Source organism: Ceratosolen solmsi, unplaced genomic scaffold (genome assembly GCF_000503995.2).
Source record: "Ceratosolen solmsi marchali unplaced genomic scaffold, CerSol_1.0 scaffold56, whole genome shotgun sequence".
NCBI classification, from domain to species: Eukaryota; Metazoa; Arthropoda; class Insecta; order Hymenoptera; family Agaonidae; genus Ceratosolen; species Ceratosolen solmsi.
The window spans coordinates 7427788-7452160 of NW_011948425.1; the positions used below are offsets into that span (position 1 = coordinate 7427788).

Genomic DNA, 24373 nt, shown 5'->3' on the forward strand with positions numbered 1-24373 from the left:
TTTTTTTAAATGTTTTTGGTATTAAAAACATGGATAATAAAAAGCCTAGAATGTTTTTATGATAATACATTTATAATTAATTAGATGTTTGTTAACGTTAAATATAAATAAATAAATGAATGTATTGTTTTTTAAATATGTATGCTGATATAACATTTGATCAAAATAATGTTACATAAAAATGAGGAAGACTCGAGGAAAAAAGTACCTATGCATTTGCTCGACTATAAAACCAATTTGAAACCTTCCATTGTCGCTACAGATCTTCTTGTTCTAACTAAATCTATCGATATTTTTATCTTATATTTTTATTCGAGTCGTCCTCGCATTATAATCGTAGTGAAAAATCGGACACCCGCGTTACGTCAAATGCACGATCATAATTACAATAAAAAAATGTATTAAAAGGTAATATTATTCTACTATTTTTTTGCTTAAACTACAAATACATTGTTGTTTAATGATTAGATCATTAGGGTTAACTCCCGTATTAATTAGTTAATAGTTGAAATATAAACGTTTCGATAAATGGTTATTTGTAAATTATATGAAGTTTTATCTAAACGAGTAATAAATTCGATCAAGTTATGCTTTTTCATTAATTATTGTAAGCGAGTGAAAATTCATTAGATTAGTATCTATCAAATGTGATTATATTTATTTAATAAATTTATTTATGATTAGTCTTTCCATTGTAATTGACGCTAATTGTTCAAATACTTCCCCAATGATTTTACGTTATTGGAACATTCAGTGTCAATACTTGGAAATTACAAGAGATCAAAAAATGTTTATTTATGTTTACTTGCTGCTATTTCATTATGTTAAGCTACGATTATGTTTAAGCTTCATCTACAAATTTTTTAGTATTATTTTTTTATTTTTGGCACTCGAAGCTATTGGAATTTGAATTTCACAAATTTATATTGAAGTCTTACATATGTAATCTATGAAACTTCGAGTACAGTATAAAGTCAGTGTCCAAAAACGTCAAATTTGTAACTTCCCCATAAACAAAGCCTCAATCAGGAAGATAACATTATAATTAGAAACATGATAATTGGAAAGCTAAACGCGAATTATCGCATATTTGTATTATTTCATCATGATTAGATCTTTATTTGGCTTAAAGAGAATATTTAGAGGCACTTTGCACAAAAGCAAAGGAAAAGATCGATAAGTGTCAAAGCTTATAATACGTATATGTAGTACTTTTATTTAGTTAATTCGATACAGTAAATATTTGGAAAATGTTTAAACTATTAATCGCCGAATTATATTTAAAAACGTCTTTATTATTATTATTATTATTATTATTATTATTATTATTATTATTATTATTTTAATACTACTATTAATGTTATTAGTAATATTACTATCAATATTATTATTATTAATATTATTATATAATGTAAGATAATGACTATATATATTTCGTGAAATTTGTCCCTTCCCAAGACGCATCTCGTTTTGTTCTATCCATGAAGAATATAACTAGCAATGGGGCTAATTATACGAAAGTCAATTTTCCGATTTCAAATGGAAACCTTCCCCTAATTTCCTTTTGATATTGGATTAATTGCATATATCTATATATATATATATATCTTGCAAAAAAATTACCTATATTTCTTGTATATATTTTTATAATACTTATTTTAAATGACTGAGTAGTTTATAATAAAGTTGATGATTCGAACAACTATATTAAATATTAATATAATAATAAGGATATTAGTAGTGATGGTGCATACGTCAATCAATTACTTGATATATATATATATATATATATATATATATATATATCAAGTAATTGATTGACGTATGCTTTTTTTGCTTAAATATACGCTGCTATGGCTTGAACAATTATTTATCATCTATTCGACGGAATATATCAAAATCTATCTATCCGTTCCTTTTATTTATATATAACTTGTGTATAAGTATATATGATTTAAATTTGCATTACAAAAACATACATATATATATATATATATATATATATAGATGTGTAGAATATAAGAAGTAAAATTGTTGTTGCAATTGTAAAATATGTCCGCTTAAAAAATGTTCGTGCATCATTATCTGTAAGCTTTCTTTTTTCTACCATTCTTATCTTACATTCTCTTGCAAGCATTATTAATGTCTATTTTTAATTACTTTTTATGTAAGATATTGTATATAATATTCTAAGCGAGTTGGATAATCGCGCGAACGCGATCCATCTCTTAGTAGCATATGTAATCACAGAATAGCGTAACGATCACTATAGGTATCCATCACTATAGTACCACTCGAATAAATTATGGCTGCTAAATATATTGTATATAATTCACAGTGATAGTTAAAGAAAAAAAGAAAACAACAAAAACATAATAACAATAATAATAGTAGGTATAACACCATTAATGATTTAAATGATAGTGCAGAGCATTGGTGTGTTTACATATATCGATACTGTTCTTCTTTATTTGAATTCCGTATCTACTTTTGACTCTATCTTTCTTTTAATTTACCTATAACTATATGAATTTACTTCTTATGCATATTATTTTATGAATAATATATATATTACCTCGTATTTAAATGTAATACAATATTTGTGCAGCGTAATATTTTTGTATTAACTATATTATTATAACGATAGCATAGGCACCGAATTTCATAGAGATGTAAAATAACTATTGTGATAAAATTATTTAATATTTTTCATTACTGTGGTTATTATTGGACAGTCTGAGAGATAGTAGCGCGTATTAGCGAAAATTTTCTTTCATTCTCCATATGGCTTCCGATCTATTTAATAAAACATTATCTTTTATTTAAGTTAACCCAAGACTTATCATTAGGTTTGCGTTTATCGATTCCGCATAAAGTGACATGATTATTTATATTTCCAACACGTGATTATCGGCTTTCTATAATGTAGTTAAGCATCGTTTTTAACGAGATTATTGTTAAATATGACACTGCCGTTGATTGATTTGAGCGTGATTTTTATATTCCTGCTTCCCGTCTCTTGCGTAAATATATATATATATATATATATATATATATATACTTTTACTGTATTAATATGTGTGGAACTATATACGTTATTCTTGTCGCAATACAAAAAGAAAAACGACAAACGTTTAGTAATTTGGATTAATTGCATGCTGTGCATACTCAGTGACCACGATATATAATGTAATTTTATCAATAATTCAATTTGCATTCCTTTTTCGATGTGTAAACTTGTTTATATCTTCGAGATGATCGATTCGAAAAAACACTTTCGTGTGGTCCCCTTCTTGTTTGACATTGTTTGTTATTAATAATCGATATTTACTTAACTTTCACATTCAGATCTGTCCCTCAATTTTTCTCAATTTCTGTTCACACATTTTTTTTTTTTTTATATTAACGTTATAATTGATCATATTACAAATTTTAACTTTGAATTTATGCATTGTTTTCTCATCGTTTTGATAAAGATCGAAGCGCGTGTTTAACGCGATTGACAACGATACTAATTATCATTACTCTTTACCAATAAATTATATTATAGACGTTTCATCATTATATAATATAATATAATATATTTCATGATTGTAAAATCATCTACTCTCTTCATAGATTTTCAACATTCGACTCTCAACATAGATATTTTATCTTTTTTTTGTTTGTTGGTTTTTTGTTTTTTGTTTGTTTGTTTGTTTTTTTTTTTTAATATAACGAAGATAGATACAGTTATATCATATTATTGATTTTATAGAATTTCATTAACGCGTATCGCAATCGAGTATAAATTATTTAAGAACTTATTATGTCAAATATCATAGGTTATTATAAGTAACTCAATCACATTTTCCAAAAGTCAAATAAATGGCGCATTTTAGTCTCTTCTCACAATACGAGCTCTCGATAATTTTACTTATTTAAAGACATAGTTTGTTTTATTCTTATGTGTACGTGACAAAGACGAGAATCGTATATTTTGCGACTGCGCGAGAAAAGGTAGAGGGACAGTCATACGATACAATAGAATTTATGACTTTCTCGAGTTTTAGTGTGTGAAAATTTATTTATCTAACGAGCTACAGCTTTTATCTTATATTTATTAGAGAATTGTGAATTGATGAAGCGCCAGCGATTTCAAATCGACCATTTACCACGAAAATATGTAATACAAAGCGCATTGTATATAATATGTACATATATAGATAATTTTTCTTTCATTGTAGATTCGTCCGAGAGAAAGTGGAAAAGATGTTGCCGAACAACGTTATTTATAATAAGTATAATCCCTTTTACTCGAGATCGCACATGTAATTAAGCACTTTTCTAAATTTTACAATTAGGAGCTTAAAAGCTACTTATAATGGAGTAAAGAAAAAAGTACTCTACTTTATATAATTCTTCAAGTACTGAATTCAGTTGAGACTTTCGTGAAATTAGAACAAAAAAAGGAACCGAACAGCATCAAAGAGAAAAGTGCATGCACTGACGTTCTTGTTCTATTCTCTTTTCCCTGTTCAATGAGACATTCAATTCCGTAAGTCGAGACAAAAAAAAAAAAAAGAAAAAAAAAGAAAGGACTAAAGAACAGGAACTCATCGAAGTAACGGAAACCTATCGTAAGAACAACAAAATCTCCCAAATTGTTTATCAATTGTACTTGTACTATAGAGAGTAAAAAAAGGTTAGTGGTCTGATCGTCAGTTTTCAAAGCGATAATATCATTTATTTTTTTTAATTTTATTATTATTTTTTGTGTTGTTTTTGCTCGTAGAGAAGAGGTCGAGTCGCCATTGACGCACTCAATAGACGTTCCTGACGCGTCGCCAAATTATTATAATCCAACAGCGCATTGGAGCTTATTTGTCCTGGAGGATCTCCACGGTGACGTTCTCCAGTACTGGATCGCTGCCGATGTTGTTTTGGTGATTCGGGGGCGACTTATTGGACTTGCCGGAAACAGCGGAGGCATTTCCACTGCTTCCGCGGCTACCACGACGCGAACCCGTCCTCGACCCTGGCGACAATGGCGTGCAATTCTCCGTTATTCGAGTATCTTGTACCGGAGCGAAAGCGATGCATCCGCGCTTTCCTTTGTCGTTATTCAAAAGGATTTTCTCGTCTGATATGTAAATACATAAGACATTTAATATTGGGACTAATATTGGGGCCTTACTGTGTATTTTCGTTTGCTTAGCGGTATGAGCTTGGATGACCGTTTTGATACTACAAGACAAATTTTTGATACTAATAAGCAATTGATTTTCATCCTTCGTTATGAAGTTTAGTGAATCAATATTACGCCAGCTAAAGAGTCTTTTAATCGAATAAGCGATTTTGATTTATCGTCGAAAAAGTGGCGCACTCGTACAATATACTCAGTGAGTTTATGCGCACGAGCTTCATTTTATACTTCATTATTATAGTTACAGGAAAGCTAATTGTCGCGAAAACGCTCGTTATTTATTAGAGAAAAGAAAAAAGATTGATCGCTAGAATAGCTAGTGCAAGGTCGATAATATGAGTAAAAATTTAGCTGGATATCAAAATTTTAATGGCCGTTATAACAATACAAATTGTTACTACAGCCACATTAAGTGTTTCAGCATTGTACTTTTATTTGTTACATAATTTATTTTCTGCTGGTAATATATTGCCTATTTCAAATTTTATTTTATTATTTGCGACAATAAAACAAAAGCGTCTCCTATATTCAACCAAACATAATCTTATATAAAATATTAAAATGTTTTTATTATAATTGGAATGTTTTTGAAAAATAATTGTTAAGTAAAGTTTCCTGATAAACATAACGTTTAATAACCCATCAATTTCTAATTATGAAATAAAAATTACAATTTAATTATCAGTTCCTTTCAATTCATTAACTAAGAATCATCATACTTCCACTTAATTCACTCCTATATTATTTTACGTAATTTTAATCCTTTAATCGTCGATTTATAGCTTTCAACGACGCGTTTCCATAATAAAATCTGAGATTTCATGACATATCTGTTGGAATAAATTATTCTTTATCAATAATATACTACTATCGTTACTCCATACTATTCGATTGGCCAGTGATATTTATTACCGATATCTCAATTTTCTTTATTAGTCAATTTTACCTCATTATTTTTACCTTTTTCTTCTACTTTCTATCTATATTCTATTCTACGACTAAAGACAGGATTTTTTTGCATTTTTAATGTTACGGCGGATGGTACTTTGCCTCAATACAGTTTGAAAGTTAGAAACGCACAGCAAGTCGTACGCGCAGATTGAACAATCGGATTTATTGAAAAATCAATCTTGACGCCGAATATGCAAAGTCGGTTGATAAGAAACAGATTAATTCTGAGACCAACATCTGTCTCACCGGTTGCTGAAACGCGGATAAGAGAGAACATGGATATACATGGTAGTGGTATTACCGAGAGCAGCCGACGATACAAGAAAGCTAAAAAAAGAAAAAAGATAAGTGGCACAAAAGTACTCAGCGCTCTTCACTCTCGAATCGACGTCACGTTTTTAATAGTAAGTTTTTGCCGTGTGGTAATGCCAATAATTTTGTCGGAAATCACTCTGACCGAACGGGAATGGACGTCGTTTCAATACTGAGATCCATTGCCTACGAAGCAACAACGCAAAGTATAATACGCGACGAGTGATGCGCCCGTGACACGATTCAACTACGCATCTTTCAAGGCTAATCGAATAAATGATCTTTTCTCTAATTGTCAGCGGTTATTCTTCGTATCTCAGTCCTTCTCGGACGCTCGATTTATTTTATAAGCTACTAATAATAACATAAATTCCTACATAAATGTGGGTAATTTCAATATCAAATAAAAGTATTTCGGAATGTAGCTGCATGTTATTTTGAAATATGATTCTATTAAGTGAAAAAATCTAATGTCATGTCGCATAGTTGGATGTAAGAGACGCATCAGCAACCTCAATTATATGCACAAACGCAATGGCATGCATGGAGTTAATTGCAAATATATTAATTTATTAAAATAGGTAGAGCGAGGGCATTGGTCTCTCGAATTAGAATGTCAGTGGTTAGATAATAAACAAAAATTTGTATTGAAATTAATTGTTTAAAAACTAATGAATACTGTGCTTAATTATTCTAACGATCAATCACGTGGTTATTTTATATAAATAGTTGTCTAAGGTTATAACTTCATACATATATATAGAACTATTTTTATTAAACAACAAAATATATAATTATGTAATATAATGTAAAAAGTTATTATTTATTTTTACTGTTCATTTAGTATGAATATTTACTGAGAATGAAGTCCCATTAATGCACATTTCATTATATTTCTAATTGAGCGTACATTTGATAATTTACAGTAATACTACATGTTTGTATAATAATACTTCTTCACAATCTCGCTATCACATTATAGAATAAAAAAAATTGTATGTCAGGATTTAATTACAAATGAAAATTGTACGCGATTGGAGAAAATTTTTAAATTCTCCTTAGCTATATTTTTATTTAATTGATATAAATATCAGTTATATAAGTAATTAAAATATTTAAAAATTTGTTAACTTTATCTCTCTATTATCAGTAGTAAAATAAATTACTTTATGCGTAATAAAATATATAATTTTATAATATAATTTTGAGCATAATTGTAAACAAATTATAATAACAAATACAGCTGGATTAATAGACTTTTTAAATAATGAGAAATTAATAAGCCTGTTGGACAATTCGAAGGAAAATGAAAACGTAATCGTGATACGTTGAAAGTACTTCGGACAAATGTTTCATACTTTATTCATGTATAGTAAACAAAAAAAAATTTATTATTTAAAATGATGTTATTTTGTGAAGAAATATATATGGTATAACATGCAATACTCAAGTAAAACATTGGAAACTATAATTTACAATTTTAAGACTTTAAGAACAACGATACGTTCTAATGGTTAGAAATTAAAATATTTTCTTAAGCTCGTTTTATGCACATAAGTACTTAAAGGTTTGTTGACGTATAGATATTTAAAAGTATTTGTAATCAGATAAAAAAAATTCACATGAACACATGCACTGTTTGTTTTGCTTTGTACATATTGATTATTAGTATCAAGTAAAAATTATATCATAAAAAACAAATATTATGTATAAACATTTTAAAATCATACCAGCTTATAATTATAAAATTTATAGTGTATATTATTCCATTATAGTATATAATGGTTGTAAATAGTTATCGGTTTTCTTTTACCATTTAATTTCATATATTCAATTAATGCATAGAACATCAATGAAGTACCAATAATTGTTGATAATAGTTTCTTTATATATTTTCTCTTCAAATTTGAAAATCCTTTTTCGTTTGACAAAGAAGCAAAAGCAAACACTGTTAAAAAAAGGCAATTTGCTGTGCATATTATAGTGAAATTCGAAATTACATGTATTGATTATTAAAAAAAATTCAATAAAAATATTTGAACATTTACGACAAAGCTGAATAACATTATCATTCAACTGATAATTTAAATAATATGTACAAATTACTTCTACACATTATGAGACGTTTGTATGTAAAAACAATTTTATTAGTGTATGATTTGCATTATAAACAGTAATATAGTGTCTTATAATCGATATGTATTGCATTATTTTTGATATGCACATCTATGTGAAGTTGAGATATTATTATTATACAATTAAAAGTAAATTACTATTTCAAATAAATGTGAACACTTTTCTAATAATAATAATTTCATATACTTATTAAATTATTCGATAATTATTACTATTTCGGAATATAGCGTTACTATATTATAATAAGGAATTGATCAATAAGTTATGAAAATTTCGTATGTTAAGCTATTGATGTGAATGATAATTTAAAAATTCGATTTGCTATTTCTCGAAAAATTCAATATTTTGTTAATAAATTCTGGCTACAAGTCATTAAATATATCGCGCACATTAAAATTTATTCTTTATGAAAAAATATATGAAAAAATTTAATTTAATTTTAAAAAATTCAGCCTCTTAATTAATAAGGTTGAATGATAAATAAATTTATTATTGAATGAATCGTATGATATTGTTAATATTTTACGTAATTTGTTAATTTTTAATTTTCATAAATTGAAAGTCCTATGATATTATAAGTGTATATATATTCTAAGTTTAAAGATTAGATTTAAATCTACGTCTAGTAATAAAATTCGTTTTATTTAAAAAGTCTCCCATATTATCATATAGACAATCTTATAAAGTAAGAACGTACAAGCCATGCAAATAGCGACAACAGATCTTCAAAAATCTTATATTAATGAATGCAATTTTATATTTCTATAATAATTTAAAGATTTTTTTACGAAGCAACAAATATGCATTGTATGCAACATGTATGCAATTCACGTGCATTGATGATGGATAATACAAATATTCAGACGAGGACAAGAACGGGGCAACTTATTACGTGTGTCTACGTTGGCAACGACGGCGCTTTTTTGCGCATAACAGCAGAATGTTGTCCTCGTCCTTGTCGTGAATGTCCTAGACAGTGCGATTGCAATACCAAAGTACGGGTTAAAAGTAAAATAAGAATTACAAATAATGCTAGAATGCGAAATAGCTGTGAGAGAGAGAGAGAGAGAGAGAATGGGAATAAGTCGGTGGTAGTTTAAATGTGCGCATGCACGCATGGGGAACTCCAAACATTGTTAGGAAAGAGAAAAACAAGACGAAAGAAAGAAGCTGCAGCGACAGAATGACATAGCGGTTGAGAGGTGGAGAAAGAGGACAGTGGTTAATCATGGTAAAATAGACTTATGGGTTCGAGCACGTAGAAAGTATCCTCTCTTTGTTTTCGCTCTGGTATAAATATACTTTTACACGTAAATGGTGTGCATTCAAACAAGACAAGTTACTTTGATTATTTTAAAGTACCTTTCCAGTTTTTTCCAATATCCAAAGTCACAAGTATGTTTATGTTTTTTTTTTATTTTCATTTATCTCATGCTGTCGAACTCAAAATTTAGTGGACTTTGTCCGTTCGACAGGAATCGTAGATAAACATCGCTACGTCGCACAAATAACGTCTCGTCCCGATAAACTTTCAATTTATGTTTGTCATCCCGATTTTCTTCGAAATCCTTCAAAATAACTTTTATATACCAGTGCGGTGTAATTGCAACAATGGGATTAGAGGGGGAACAAGCGGAAACGTAAAGTCTAGTAGACGACAAAAAGTGCTAAAGTGATCGATGAAAATGGACAAGCACACATCAAATGAGAACTGATGAAATTGATCACTTAACTATAGCAAGTGCAGTCAGTTTTAAGAGACAGTCATAGTCGAGAGTATCTAATAAGAATAGAAGTACTGTTTATAGAGTACCTACGTACATTCTCGTAACACTTTCGTAATAAACAAGACCGAGACTATGGCTCACAGTGACAGAGAGCCTTTATAGATAATCGAGATAAAGGAAATCTGCGCTCCCGTTCTATGCAAAGTAACTGTCATAGAGATTACAAGACTATGTATATACATATGCATAGTATAAACATGTATATATACGCATAAAGTTTACACGTAAGGTGTGTAGCGTTATTCAGTATCGTCGAAAAACTTCGCTTGCTTAGTAAGTGAATGAATAAAAACCCGTACGGTTCACTCGCTGAGAGTGTTTCGCACCTTGCGAGGCGTTCGGCGAGTGGGCCCTCAAAGATGCCATAGAGGGCTGCCTCGAGGGGCCCCTGACGCTTGCCCGCGAGCCCCGACGTTCCTGGCCATGGAGCAGCTTGTTGTCCCGCAGCAGCGAGACGTTCATCAACCGGGCATTCGGCGTGTTGAAGATCGTCCGGTTCTCCCTCCAGCGAGCCCTGCAACACTCGCCCGACCATTTCAAAATCTGCGCATCTGTCGTCGTGTCGTCCCCGACCCGTCACCACCCCCACCGTCATTAATCTGACCGCCAGTCCATGTACCACCTGGCCGATTTGCTTTGTCGCTGCTCAGCCTCACCGTCTCCCTCATACCTTCCCCTCTCGCCCCGAGACCAGACTCTAACGCTCTCTACCCGAGATCATGCTGAAGTTTATTCGCGCACGGCTCTTCGCCATTTTTTTCTTTTTAAGTTTCGTATTCGAATTACAATATCATCGGCGTCGCCGTCGTCATCAATCCTTATTACATCAGAACATTATTATTATTATCGAGAGCGAGCAGTGCAGTCTCGGGGCGATTATTAAAATTTATAGATATTCTATCACGATTAGTTTGCAAATAAATCTTAAGAGTCGGTTGACGTGAATTGTATAAGAAATTTATGCTTAATGCGATACGATATACCGCTTCCATCTGTAAAATTTAGAGATAATGTATAAGCAAGAATAATGGTGTCTACAAACACCGTATTAAATATATATTGAACTATTACAAAACAAAAAAAAACAAAAAACAAAACAAAACAAAACCCAAAAAACGAAAAACAAAAAAATTAAATTCGTTTAAAGTACTTCGTATGTCTCACCTTCTATACTTACGCATGTAAATTGTCTATTTTCACATCAGCTTTCGCAAAGAAGCTCTCGTGTGAAATTGAGCGAATTAAAAGATATAAGTAGCAATGATAATGATCATTAACAAATAACTCACTCTGTATCTTTTTAATTTACAAGAAATTATTTATTAGTATAGTGTATGCTACGCGTTAACTTGATTATCATGCTATCTAGAATTTTATTATACTTATTTATTTTTAAAAGTGCGCCATTTTTCAGCCATTTTAAATTATAAACATTGCTATTTACAATTATTCTTTAAGGGCAATTCTAAAAGGGCAAATCATCGATCAAATAAATACTAATTTTTTTAATAGTGTCGTTTATTAAAATGCTAGGGCACATGGGAGGGGGTGTGGAATAACGGATAAAGTTGTAATTTAAAAATATATAATTATCGGAGAATGATTTTATAAACTATTTTATAATAAAGTTCTCAAAACGTTATTGTCCAAGGCAATAAAATACGCTTAGAACAGGTAAATAACAATATTATCATTAATTTCATGCTCTCGTTATAGATTCATGTTAATTGTTTTGATCAGGGATCATTTTAAGGAATATAGATCAGTTTGTCTACGATATATATATATATATATATATATATATATATATATATATATATCTAAAAAGAAAAAAAGTAGACGAAAACAACATAGAGTAGATAAAAAATATTCGCAAAACGTACTTGCTAAATAGCCTGAGAACGATGCAGATGATGACGAACATCAAGGCCATACCGGCAAGAATACCAATCATCGCTGGATCTACATATCGGAGATCCGGTGGCTCCTTTATCTCGGCTGTGGAAGAAAACAAGCAGAAAATAAAACAACGAGAGGTTAAAATAAAGATGAAGAAAGTCAGATATACTCGGATTTCTCGTAAAGCCAAGATCCCGAAGACCTCATAAAGTAAACACGGCTTTAGTAATATGAATTCGATCGAGTTTTAGCTTACCAATGCATTGGATGGAGCCGTCCTTGTTGTGCACGGGCACCTTCTCGAAAATGCAAATGCAACGTCCGTCCCGGCATTCGGTTTGGGCCGTTTGCACTTCACACTGCTCCGTGAAGAAGCACGACTCGTTTATATTCGCCGCTGCAAGAGAGATAACATAAGCGAATATGGGATAATAGAGCTTACGGGACCACTGCTTGTTTGTTGGTTGATAAAATATTTACTACGTGACGTCGGCTTTATCGATTTAAAGAAAGTAGCTAAGTATCACCAGCGTATTTTTACAGTCTCATTCGCTTCCTCGCTGTATTAAATCTTCGTCGTTGGGCGATTACGCGTACAAGGAATTATACGGATAGACAAGGAACATGACTCTCGTGATTAATAGGGTGCTTTATTGGCAAAATTTTTCACGTATGTTTAATTCAATTGTAATTAAGTATTGGTGGCGTTGTGTTTTCTAAGTGATCCTTCATTAAACTGCTTTTACACATATGTCACCTGATTTCGTAAATTTCATTACTAATTTATTAAATTATTGAAAAAATACATACTGCCATATTTATGTGATTGCCGTAATAGTAAAAAAAAATAACTGCTACAATTTTTTCTTTTTTTTTGGATATAATAGATGAAGCGATACATTGAATAATTATTAATTTGGATAACAATAGTTAGCTATTTAATGGTGCTAATTAGATCTGCGTAAACGAGACGAAGAGTCATAATATTGAAATTAGGCATTCTAAAAGTTCAGTAAATTCAATTTTCTATAAATTTTTTTTATTCATAAAATTATACCACTTATAAAAGAACGCGAGGATTAATTACTCAGTAATAAAGCATTTATTTTTATGTAAAAAATCAATAGTATCGAAATTTAGATGTAAATAGTTATTATTTTAATAACTTATTAAAAGAATGCGAGGAGAAAATAAGATTAAGAAGTAAGTAATACGCGTTTATACAATTAAAAGATATTTTATTCGACAACTTCAATGGAGAATATTAAAGAGAAAGTAAGTTAAGCAAGTAGAAGAAGATGCAGAAGAACAAGACAGTTTTCATAAATACTAATAGTAAAAATGGCAGCACAATCATAAGCTTTTCTAAATCTAATAATTTAATTTTCAAATGCAGTTTACAAAAGTTTATAGTACTGTAAATCAATGCATTCACAGTTATATTCGATGGCATTATTGTTAATAAATAAGAGATATTGTAGAAATGTTGAATAAGTTCAAAACGAAATACAATCGGAAGATCATTAAAACGGCATATTATATACATAAAACAACGGCAGAGAAAAAAAAACATAATCAACTATTGATATTGTATTATCAAAGTGATAAAAAAAAAATTCCTAACAGCCCGACAAATGTAACCATTAAATACAATCTTCTTTAAAATATATTTAAATTTAAAGCTAATTTTTAAAATCGTCCTTTTATTTAATAAAACTAGAAACTAATAATGAAATAAATATGAACATCTAATATTTGTTTAACTAAGCATTTATTAAATATTTTAACTCAACGTAAAAATTAATAATATCGATAAAAGTAAAAATATATTAATACAGTTCACATTAGACATTGTAAGACTGTTGCTAAAAATATTTTCAAAACACGAAATTAATGCAGATTTTATAAAATATAAATATATAATTACGTTCATTAATAAGAAATAAAATGTAAGAAATAATGGAATTTTTTAAAATATATTATTTATTGAAAATTCACGTTTGTATATATACATATTGTTTAGTTCATAAAATATGAGTATTGCAACGACTTATGCCTGTAATAAACACAAATTCTACGTAATCGAGGGAGACAGAATTCATTTTTTTTCATTTTTATGTTGATATTGCATAATTCTATTTATTCACATATTTTATTATTCTTTTTTTTTATTTAGTCATTCATTCTTCGAAAATTGTACGAAATACTAAACAAATACTATATAAAAAACTATATATATATAAATATAGAGGAGATGAAAAAAATTGCAAAGTATATGCCTCATAAAATTTAAATTACGATATAATATATCGTATTCTTTTCGAGTTATAATTGGTAATTAATCATGTAAAATACTTTTACTTATTCTCAATTCAAAAACACTTTAGCGTAGTTTTAAAGTTAAAAATGATCTTATATTTCTAATGCATATATTTCAATTTTATTTTACATTTATGATAAAAAATATCTAAATTTTATATGATCTTTGGATGAAAATATTTTCAGAATATCACAATGTTAAACATTTTATAGAAAGACTGTAAAATAGTATGAAATAACGCATTAACTTGTGAATAATAAGAAGTTAGTGTACATATATATATATATGGAAATAATTAATTATATTTCTATTCAATATGTATATATAATTAAATTATTCAACGTTAACAATTATATATGTCGTTTCAAGACTTATTAAAAATTAATATAAATATATTACTAACAATGATATTATCAATTTACTAAGCGATTATTATTGGTATTTTGCATCATAATTCATCAAACAATAATTTGATTCTGTAATCAATATGATAATTACATTTTCTGATCTAATTAATTCAGGTAACAAGTTAACTGGTGCATGATCAAACACACATATATACTAAATTATATGATACTAAGAACCAGTTCTCCACAGGATATAACATAATTCTTACTTATATCAATTGTAATATTGGTTTATTTAAATAAGTTACTTAAAATAAATAATATAATATTTATATTAGAGTCTCTTTTCGATAAAAGTAACTGCCTTCATGAGATTAGCGATATTTATTTCTAAACTGATTATAAAGTGTTTTGTCATTTAGTTTTTTAAATATTTCAATTATATAATTTTAAAGTTTACTTCAAGTAATTTTTTTACTCGAACGTTTAAAGAATCTTAACATAGATATTAAGAATACTACTTTTTAGGACTGTTATTGACACAAAAATATTGATGATAATACAATTTGATTATGATCAAATGACAATTTGATTTCAAAATGAATTCAAAATTAATTAATTCGAATAAAATATAATTATTTATAATTTTGTATGCTGAATGGTATAAAAAAATTGTCAGTATTCAGATACTATAATTTTTATTAGTATTAGAAGACCTAGACATTATTGAAAATTAATTTATATTTATAACACCTTTCACTGGTCAAATACATGACTAAATCTAAGAATGTAAATTAAGCGTATAAATTGTAAATTGTAATAAATGTGTAAAATTTTATGTTGGAAGATTAGTAATCTAGTTTATTTGAAGTAATAAAATTATCATACAAATCCCTTTATATTGCCATTTAAATTTGCTGTAGCATTTTGTTTAACACGACGTTTCATTTACTATAAAATAAATTATAATTCACATTAAATATTAGTTAGTTGGAATTTATTTTGCACTGTATAATAAAATAGTGATAGTTATTCTTATTTCCCTTTTAATAAATACGATTACGATACACTACTATCACTTTCCACGTATAAACATAAACTGCGGTTAATATTTTATCAAGATTTTCCTATTTGGACTAAAATAATTAAATGTTTTAAGCGATTCATATTTGTTTGTTCAGTTAACTACGGCAATTCAGTAGTGAAAATGTTAAAACTATATATCACTTTAATAAAAGCTAATCTCGAAGCCGCTAATTACTTACGTACACGCTTGCTCAAAATATTGTGTATGTCATACAAGTAGAAATACTATGAAGTAAATAATCACAATATCTTTATTGCTGGTTATTAACTTTAAATTTAAACTCGAGTTAAGTCATAAATAGAATTTTTTATTTCGTCAAAAAAATAAATATGTATTAACCATATTCATTTAAGTGAAAAATAGCTTATTATATATATTTATAAATTGATTTTATAAATATATATTTTATGAAATATAGAATGCACTATATAATTTTACAATATTTAATATCACCATTAAAATGATGAATTTGTAACTGAAAATATCTTTTTGCTATATAATTATAATTTAAAAGTTATTAAAACATAATTAAATCATTATAATTAAACACATGATAAATTAATAGCGAAGATGGGATTATTTATTAATTAATTGTTCCATAATATTATACAATCACATTAAAATTCACGAGATCAATGAAGGTAAATGACATACATTTGAATATCGATATAAATTTTTACACATTTAATACTCTCGAATGCCTACACGTTCTTACTGAAATTGAAAATTGAAGCAGAGATAAGGGATGTCAAGACCCGTCAAGGTGGAGTCGCAAATGGAGTTCTCTTGTCGCCTTTATCAGAATTCTTGGCATAGCTGCTGTGCTACATCGACCATTCTTTATATAATAGTAATGCGGACACCTTAGCTTTTCAAGAAACCTAGGCATTTATTATCTCTTAACAGTTATGGGAAAAGCTCGAAAAATTAGACTATCAAGAGGTCAAAGAAACTGACGAAAAATAAAGCGAGAAGTAATAAACCATGAAAGAAAAATAAAAAAATAAAAAATAAATAGAAACAAAGTGCGAGAGAAATGACAGAGAAAAATCATGAAAAATAATAGGCATAGAAAAATACAACAGATTATCATTAGTAATCGTAAAATAAAATGATCTAATTAGTAGCTATAAATATGGGAGGAAAATAATTAAGAAAGTATGGAAATTGCCACTAAAATTACACAAAGTCAGGGAAAATAGAAAGAGCGAACGATGAATAGGATATTAAGATTAATCAATGCCAGCAGAAAATGTATCGTTTTTGTATTATGACCGTAAATTATATAAACTTATTCATTAAATGCTTTTGTGTATGAGACAATGATAATGACGAACAAATGAAATTGTAAAGTGAATAGATGACGAATTCAGCGAACAAAAAAATTGCTTGGAAAATGTGTTTTGTGATTTTATAAAAGGTGTAAATTGAATTGAAATTAAAAATAAAAATTGTTCAATTGTAAAAATTATTAAACATAAAATTATAGCCTTAGGTATTTAAATCTTACACTTGATTGCTTAACTTAAAAGCTTTTACCGTCCTTGTGTAATAAAATAAAAAATAATATATATAATATAATAATAATAATATATATATATATATATATATATATATATATTGTCCTGTTTTTTTTACTATTATTACAGTATAGTCACTTCAATTCAATCAAGTAATTAGTTTAATAATAATATAGATAATTTTCATTTTGTCACGTATATATCGGAATGAATACAAATACAACATTAATCCAAGTAACAGAGACAAACTTCAATACATCTTTCTATCATCATCATCGTCCTATCACGTAAAACATAAGCTATGTGAGACAAATAATAATGAATTGATGGATAAGATGACAAGGAAATGTAGCATGGAATTGATGTTCGGTACATTCTTCGTCGGTGCGTGAGAGACTTTAATTACAATCGATTGACCTGCAAAATCTTAATTATTATGTTGGAAATCCTTGCGAACTACCTCGCACGTTCATTTCATATTTTACTAGATGAAACAATACACACAAAAGAAAGTCCTGCAATTGAGCATCGAGTAAAAATGTAGAGTTTGAGTCACGCAATCGAAAAGTATATTATTTTCGTCTAGGTAGTTGTCGCATATGATATGTAAAGTGTAGCGTATTTCTTTGTTATAGAGCTATTACTATTGTTTTTACTATTCACTTTTAGTGAAGGAATAAAATAAGCGCGACGGTAAGATAAGATTAAAAAAAAAAATGTTCTTTTTGAATTGATGCAAATCTTGTGCTCATGAATCTTATTTACGAAGAGAGCACATAATCTTATTGATTTAGAGTTTTAGTCCCTAAATAACCAAAAAAGAAAAAAAAATCGATGAAATAAACATTTTGCGCATTTATTTTGCATTTTTGTGTAAAAGAGATAACTTTCAAAGAATTCTATTGATTAATTCGATAATATTAGCAAGGATAATATGGATAATATTACAGATATTTATTATTTTCGTTATGTTGCCGTTAAAATATTTTATCTTATATTTATATATTATAAGATACGATGAAATATTTCTGTGTGGAATTATTAATCTGGATATTTGAAAAATGCAGATAGCTTTCCCTCTAGACAAGTAAGCTCGTTGAAAAAATTTGAAATAAAGGGAACGTCAATTAGATTTTAATATTATAATAAAGATGTTTACGACAAATTATCAGCCATTCACCACTACATCAATCGTTTGAACTACCTCTCTTTCATACGAAGACAGACATAATTTTTATAAGTGATACTAAGATTATAAACTAAGAAAAGTGAAGAGAATAGTATTGCAAAAAAAACTCACCATGTCCACATTTATCAATGTGATTGGTCGCGCGAAATTCATCTCTGCAGAGGCACTTCTTTACCTTGGGGTCACAGTAAGAGCCGTCGAAACCACATTCACGATCATCCTTACAATCGTCGCTGAACTTCTTTGTGCCTCGATCCGACGAGTCTGTAAAGATTTTGGTTTTTCTCAGCTCTTTCTATGCCTCCTCCTAGTTCTGCATTTCTTCGATAGATTAGGTGAAATAGAATAATATTATATACCGAAGGCAGTAAAAGTCTACGGTCTTTTTAATATCAAAGAACATGACATTCTTAAGGATTATGCAGATGCTGTTACGAAGGAAAATTATGTAATCACTGACAGTGGGAATATCTTGGGCGCAAGATGAAATTTTGAAAAATGCATTTTACGTATTCATGATAATGATCAATTTTTTATGATCTTATATTTTTGTGATTGACTTTGCTCGATTGCGTGTAGCACCTTAAGTTATTGCTTAATAATGTAAGTACTGTAGGAGATAATTAAATATCTTATGCTTACCTTTTGTTTAAATTCTAACAATGGTCAAAATTATTAGCAATGTTTATTGGATTCGCAAGTCTTTCTGTTAAAATAGCAAAGTAACAGTTATAATTGCAACATCCTTGCACAAGAAGGTAAAACGAAATAAGAAAGTCCCATTTAATCAAAGTTTAAGAACTATGCCAAACAATATGCCAAATTCCCAAAGGATTCGTTTATTAATTTTTACAATACGATATTTTTTTCGTTACATCTACAAAAATACCCTGTTTTTAATTAAGATTAAAAACCGTATTTGTACGTAGTATTTTCTTTCTAAATGTTTTATATACATTTAGTAAATTACTATTTAACTGAAATTTTGAAAAAATATTTTCAAAAACCATATATAATATATACAAAGTAATGGAAGAAAATATATTTTATTTAAGTTGTAGTTAATTAAAATGCATAAATTTAGGTTGTTCGTTTAATTATTTTAATACTTTTATAATAATTAATTTATATGATAATAAATTATAATAATTTTATATTATTAATATATAAAAATTCGTGCGCATGTGTGTGCAAGCTATTACGTGTGTATATTTGTAGACTGAAATGTTGATTGAAGAAAGAAATTATTTATATTTGACTTTAATTAAGGTTAATGTTAACTGTGTACGTAAATTTTAAGTTAATTTTTATATTGAATCATTTATATTTTTTAATCTTTAGGTATGCGTCATCGCTTAATATTAAAGTATAAGAAAATTTTAAATCCATGAAATGCTTTAATCTTTATTTGAATAATAATATAGGGTAAAATAAAATAAAGCTTCGACTGTACACAATATATTTTACATATATATATATAAATGCCTTCGAGAAATATTCTAAAGAAATTTAAAACAAAAATAAAAAACAAAACTGACGACGTAATTATTTTAATTATTACCAACTTTTAATAGTAAAATCTTCAAGCAACACAAAGGTTGCTTCATGTACCTGCTTATCGTATATATTATAATTGATACGTAATAAAATATAATATAAAATAAAAATCCTCATATCGTACGTAATAATATTTTGGGTAAAATATTACAGTAATAAATTCAAATTGTTTAAATATTTGAATATTAGGAAAAATTCAAGACTGAAACAAAATTTTAAGTAGTCGTAAAAGCAAGACTCACTATCAACTCTTTTTTTCTTTTAAATGGGGCGGCAATTGTAACATTTTTCAGTAATAATGGTCACAATTATCAATAATAAAGTGCCTATACACAAGTACTTACTTTATATTCAGTAAAGAAATATTCATAATTCATTCGCTGCATTTGCTGTAGTGTCAAAGCTAAATGAAAGGATGGCATGAATTGGCAACGAATTATGCTCATTTGCGAAGATAATCTGGCTTTGTCGTATTAGCCTCGTATCACATTTTCCGAATGTATATTTGTTGATATTAATATAGATTTATTATTTCTTTTCTATTAATACTGCTTTACTAATAATATACTAATATTAACATATGACTATACACGGCATTTAATATTACATGTGCAAAACTAAAAATGTATATATAATTGAAGATATTGTGACAGTTTATAGAAATGGAATATAATTAAATTCGCTCTCAAATGTTTATGAAAATCATAAATAAAGAAAGGACTTTTATTTTAAATAAGCTTTTTTAATTGTCAAAATAATGAATATAATGCAGTTTTACGTTTACTTATATTTTTCTACATAAATGACTCATAATTTCTTTTGCACTATATACATAAACGTCTTTTTAATATAAAAAATAAATTATTAAAAATTATGAAATATATTTATGATTTATTATTATTTTCATATAATATAAGGATACTTTTTATAAACATATTTCATTAATATATAATGTAATAAATGTCCGTATATTCTTATCTTATTTAATCGACCATAAATGCAGGGCATATATTTTTTTTCTCTTACGTAATAAAATAAGTCATACATTTTATTATTTATCATACATTTAATAAAAGAAGTCATACGTTACAAGGATGTAAAACAGTCTATTGTTTAACAAAATGACGAAATAATATAACCAAAAGCTTCTATTAACCTAAAATAAAAATTTCATATAAAGTATGCACGACATAAATATCTGGTGCTGTGCTTTTTCATACTTTTCAAAATTTCGGGCTTACTTTTCATAATTTCATACACATACTTCTTAATTTCATACAAATGTATAAATTTACGATAAGAGAGTGAGATAGCAAGTAGAAATATGATAAAATCTAGAGTCGCAATATAGAGAGGTCAACATTAATTTAAATGCTGTTAAATAAACTATCCCTTATTATTCATTAATTGTATTTTCTATTAAAGTTAATTTTCTCAATTCATAAAATCTTTAATTCTTTAATTATATCATATTGCAGATTGTTAACACCGCATTAAGTAATAAGTTGAACAAATAGAACGATTTACTGATTTATAAAAATTTATAGTGTCTATTGTATACTATGTCGGCACGTATTTCAGTATTGCACTTATCATTTGTTATAATTTGTATAAAATTGTCATGTCACGATCACATATACATCTTAACGATGACATGAAGGAAGTCGGTGAGATCGACTATACAACGGCTAGTAGAGAATAGATGAGAATCTTTTTGCTTTCTTGCTTGCGCCATTTGCCTTCATTTCATATCAGTCGCATAGAATAGTATATACAATTAATTTCCTTACAATATTATAATAAAGAGAAGCGTGCACTTAACAATTTGCATTATTAATTACGGCAATCTACTTATACAGACAATGACTCTAGAGCATTGAGTTTTTACTGAAACGAGAGATGAACTCCAACAATACGTAAGTATAAAAAAATAATATTTTTCAATTAAATAGTATTTTAGATTAACTGATTAATATTAAGACTTTGATTAAGCAAACTGAACATTTGAATTAAATATGATTATATATGATTATAAAAATAGATTGATTTAATATTTATTTTATATTTATGAGACTTGAAAACATTCGATAATTGTTTAAAATGGATGAGCAAACAATGCATATTCACGCATTAATTTATCTCCTATATTGAATATTATATAAAAAAATCACAATTCTACCAGCAAAAATTATATCATATAAATACAAAATAATTTCACCAGAGCAAACGTTTAAAATGCATTAAGAATCCTATGCATTTCTTTTTAATTACACCGTTCTTTCATCATATTATATAAATTAATTTCAAGAGAAAACTGAAAATTTAGCAAACTTAATAACGATTATGGCTTTACGTATGTACAAACTATGTATACACGTATAAATACGTAGCTCGTTGAAACAAATTTAACAGTTGACATAATATATGCCCAATAAAATTAAATGTCAATATTTTCATTGTTTATTAATGTCATGCATGTTAATTTAAACAATATTATATAGAGAGAAAGATTAATAAAGAAGATTGAGAAGATTAATAAAGGCAGGGAATAAGAAACATTAATTATGTATATATAATTTTTTATCTATGTATAGTATGTATATTTGCAATAATTAGTCTCCCATACGCGGCTATTTATAAAGGGATTTGTAAAGGCGATGAAAATTTTTGATTTTATAAATACATGTTTCTCGCAAGTATTTAAAAAACATCTTAAATATGAGTTATTAAAATTTTTTTATTTTTTTTTATTTATTTTTTTTTTTTTTTTTTGAGGAAACGGCCGAAGGTTTACATAATATTGCACCGAATGGCGATAAAAGGATCGAAATGATTTTTTTTTTGTTAATGCATTTTGGGAAATGAATATATCATTGCAATTAATACTAGTAAAATAGCGATGGATCATTAATATGTCATAACGTGTCTCTTTATATATTAATAGCGAGGGGATTAAGCAAAGGGTGGAAATTAATTTGTCAAGGCAAATCAAAGGGATATTTAATTTTAATTTCTTACAGATATTAAGCCTAAAGGGGATCTGCTCTACTAATTTTATCATGTCATAAGATGCCTATACGTGCAAACTTATTTCTTTTTTGTTAACTAAAATCCCGTTGGCAATGTTACATGACATCCGTGTTGAAGCTAAATAAGGAATAATCAAAGGCAAAAACTGAGCTTGTAACTTCGTAATATAAAGTCTATAATAATGTTCTAGGCACTCTATTTGTAATAATCTACTCTATACCCAAGTCATAAAAATTTATCCACACGAGAATATTTGACCAAATTAATTTTTTAAACAGAAGCCAATTTCATCGTATTAAACATTTCATTTTAATGAGTCAAATATAACTGCCGATGCCGGCTGATATAGATTAAATGATATAAGACTATTAGAAAAAATAATATTTGCTGTTTGGATGGATGTGTGAATGAACGATGCTTTAGATTTTCATAATTCAGAATAGACACGTTCTAATAATTTAAATTAATTAGATATAATATTTCTTCACTAATCAATGTACTAAATTCGGCTATAATACTTCAATATTTACGTATTGATGGGATAATTTTTTTACATCGCTCTTATTCTTGGTGAAATTTTATCATTTATAAATAATAAACATATAATTATATATGTAGGATGCATATGCAATGATAACGAGATGAAATTTATAGTTCATCTCTTATATTTTAATTTAAAAAATTCATTAAAACTCACCTGGCATTGTGATGAATATATTTTCCTGCAATCGATACGAATGTACAATGAATACGAATTAAAATTACTCTCATATAACAAATTTGTTCTAGGAATAATAAATCAATGACAATTATTGCAAATTCACATTTTTTATACGTTAAAAGTATATACCTTTATAGCAATCATAGCCATTGTCTTTCTATTAAAAGCACAACAAAGTTTTATAGTAAAGTTTTTTGTAATTAAATCAATAACTATCCAATGAAAAACGGTATATTCTTGTTGATTGTTGATGAAAAATGGTTATTTGATTATGCACGTGAGCCCTGCATCCTGATGTTATCTCACTTAATTTCGCGTTCGAGTTTTCGAGG

The 24373-nt window shown here is 27.8% G+C and overlaps 1 protein-coding gene across 1 annotated transcript; it reads right to left on the bottom strand.

Moving 5' to 3' along the window:
• Positions 1-4690: 4690 nt before the first annotated feature.
• Positions 4691-24024, bottom strand: jus (EB domain-containing julius seizure protein). Its single transcript, XM_011500630.1, has 6 exons — positions 24018-24024; positions 18845-18997; positions 12527-12667; positions 12255-12369; positions 10698-10885; positions 4691-5122 (listed from the first exon to the last, which is right to left on the bottom strand). The coding sequence occupies exons 1-6, from the start codon at positions 24022-24024 to the stop codon at positions 4860-4862; spliced, it is 867 nt and encodes a 288-aa protein (XP_011498932.1). The 3' UTR covers positions 4691-4859.
• Positions 24025-24373: the final 349 nt, after the last annotated feature.

What these genes read in the sequence shown, in the direction of transcription:
- jus (XM_011500630.1), bottom strand. An exon ending in CATTGATAAATGTGGACATG is followed by an intron (nt 12,668 to 18,844) that starts GTGAGTTTTTTT and finishes TCTCTCTTGCAG; the next exon opens with CGGCGAATATAAACGAGTCG. An exon ending in GTTCTCAGGCTATTTAGCAA is followed by an intron (nt 10,886 to 12,254) that starts GTACGTTTTGCG and finishes CGAGTGTTGCAG; the next exon opens with GGCTCGCTGGAGGGAGAACC.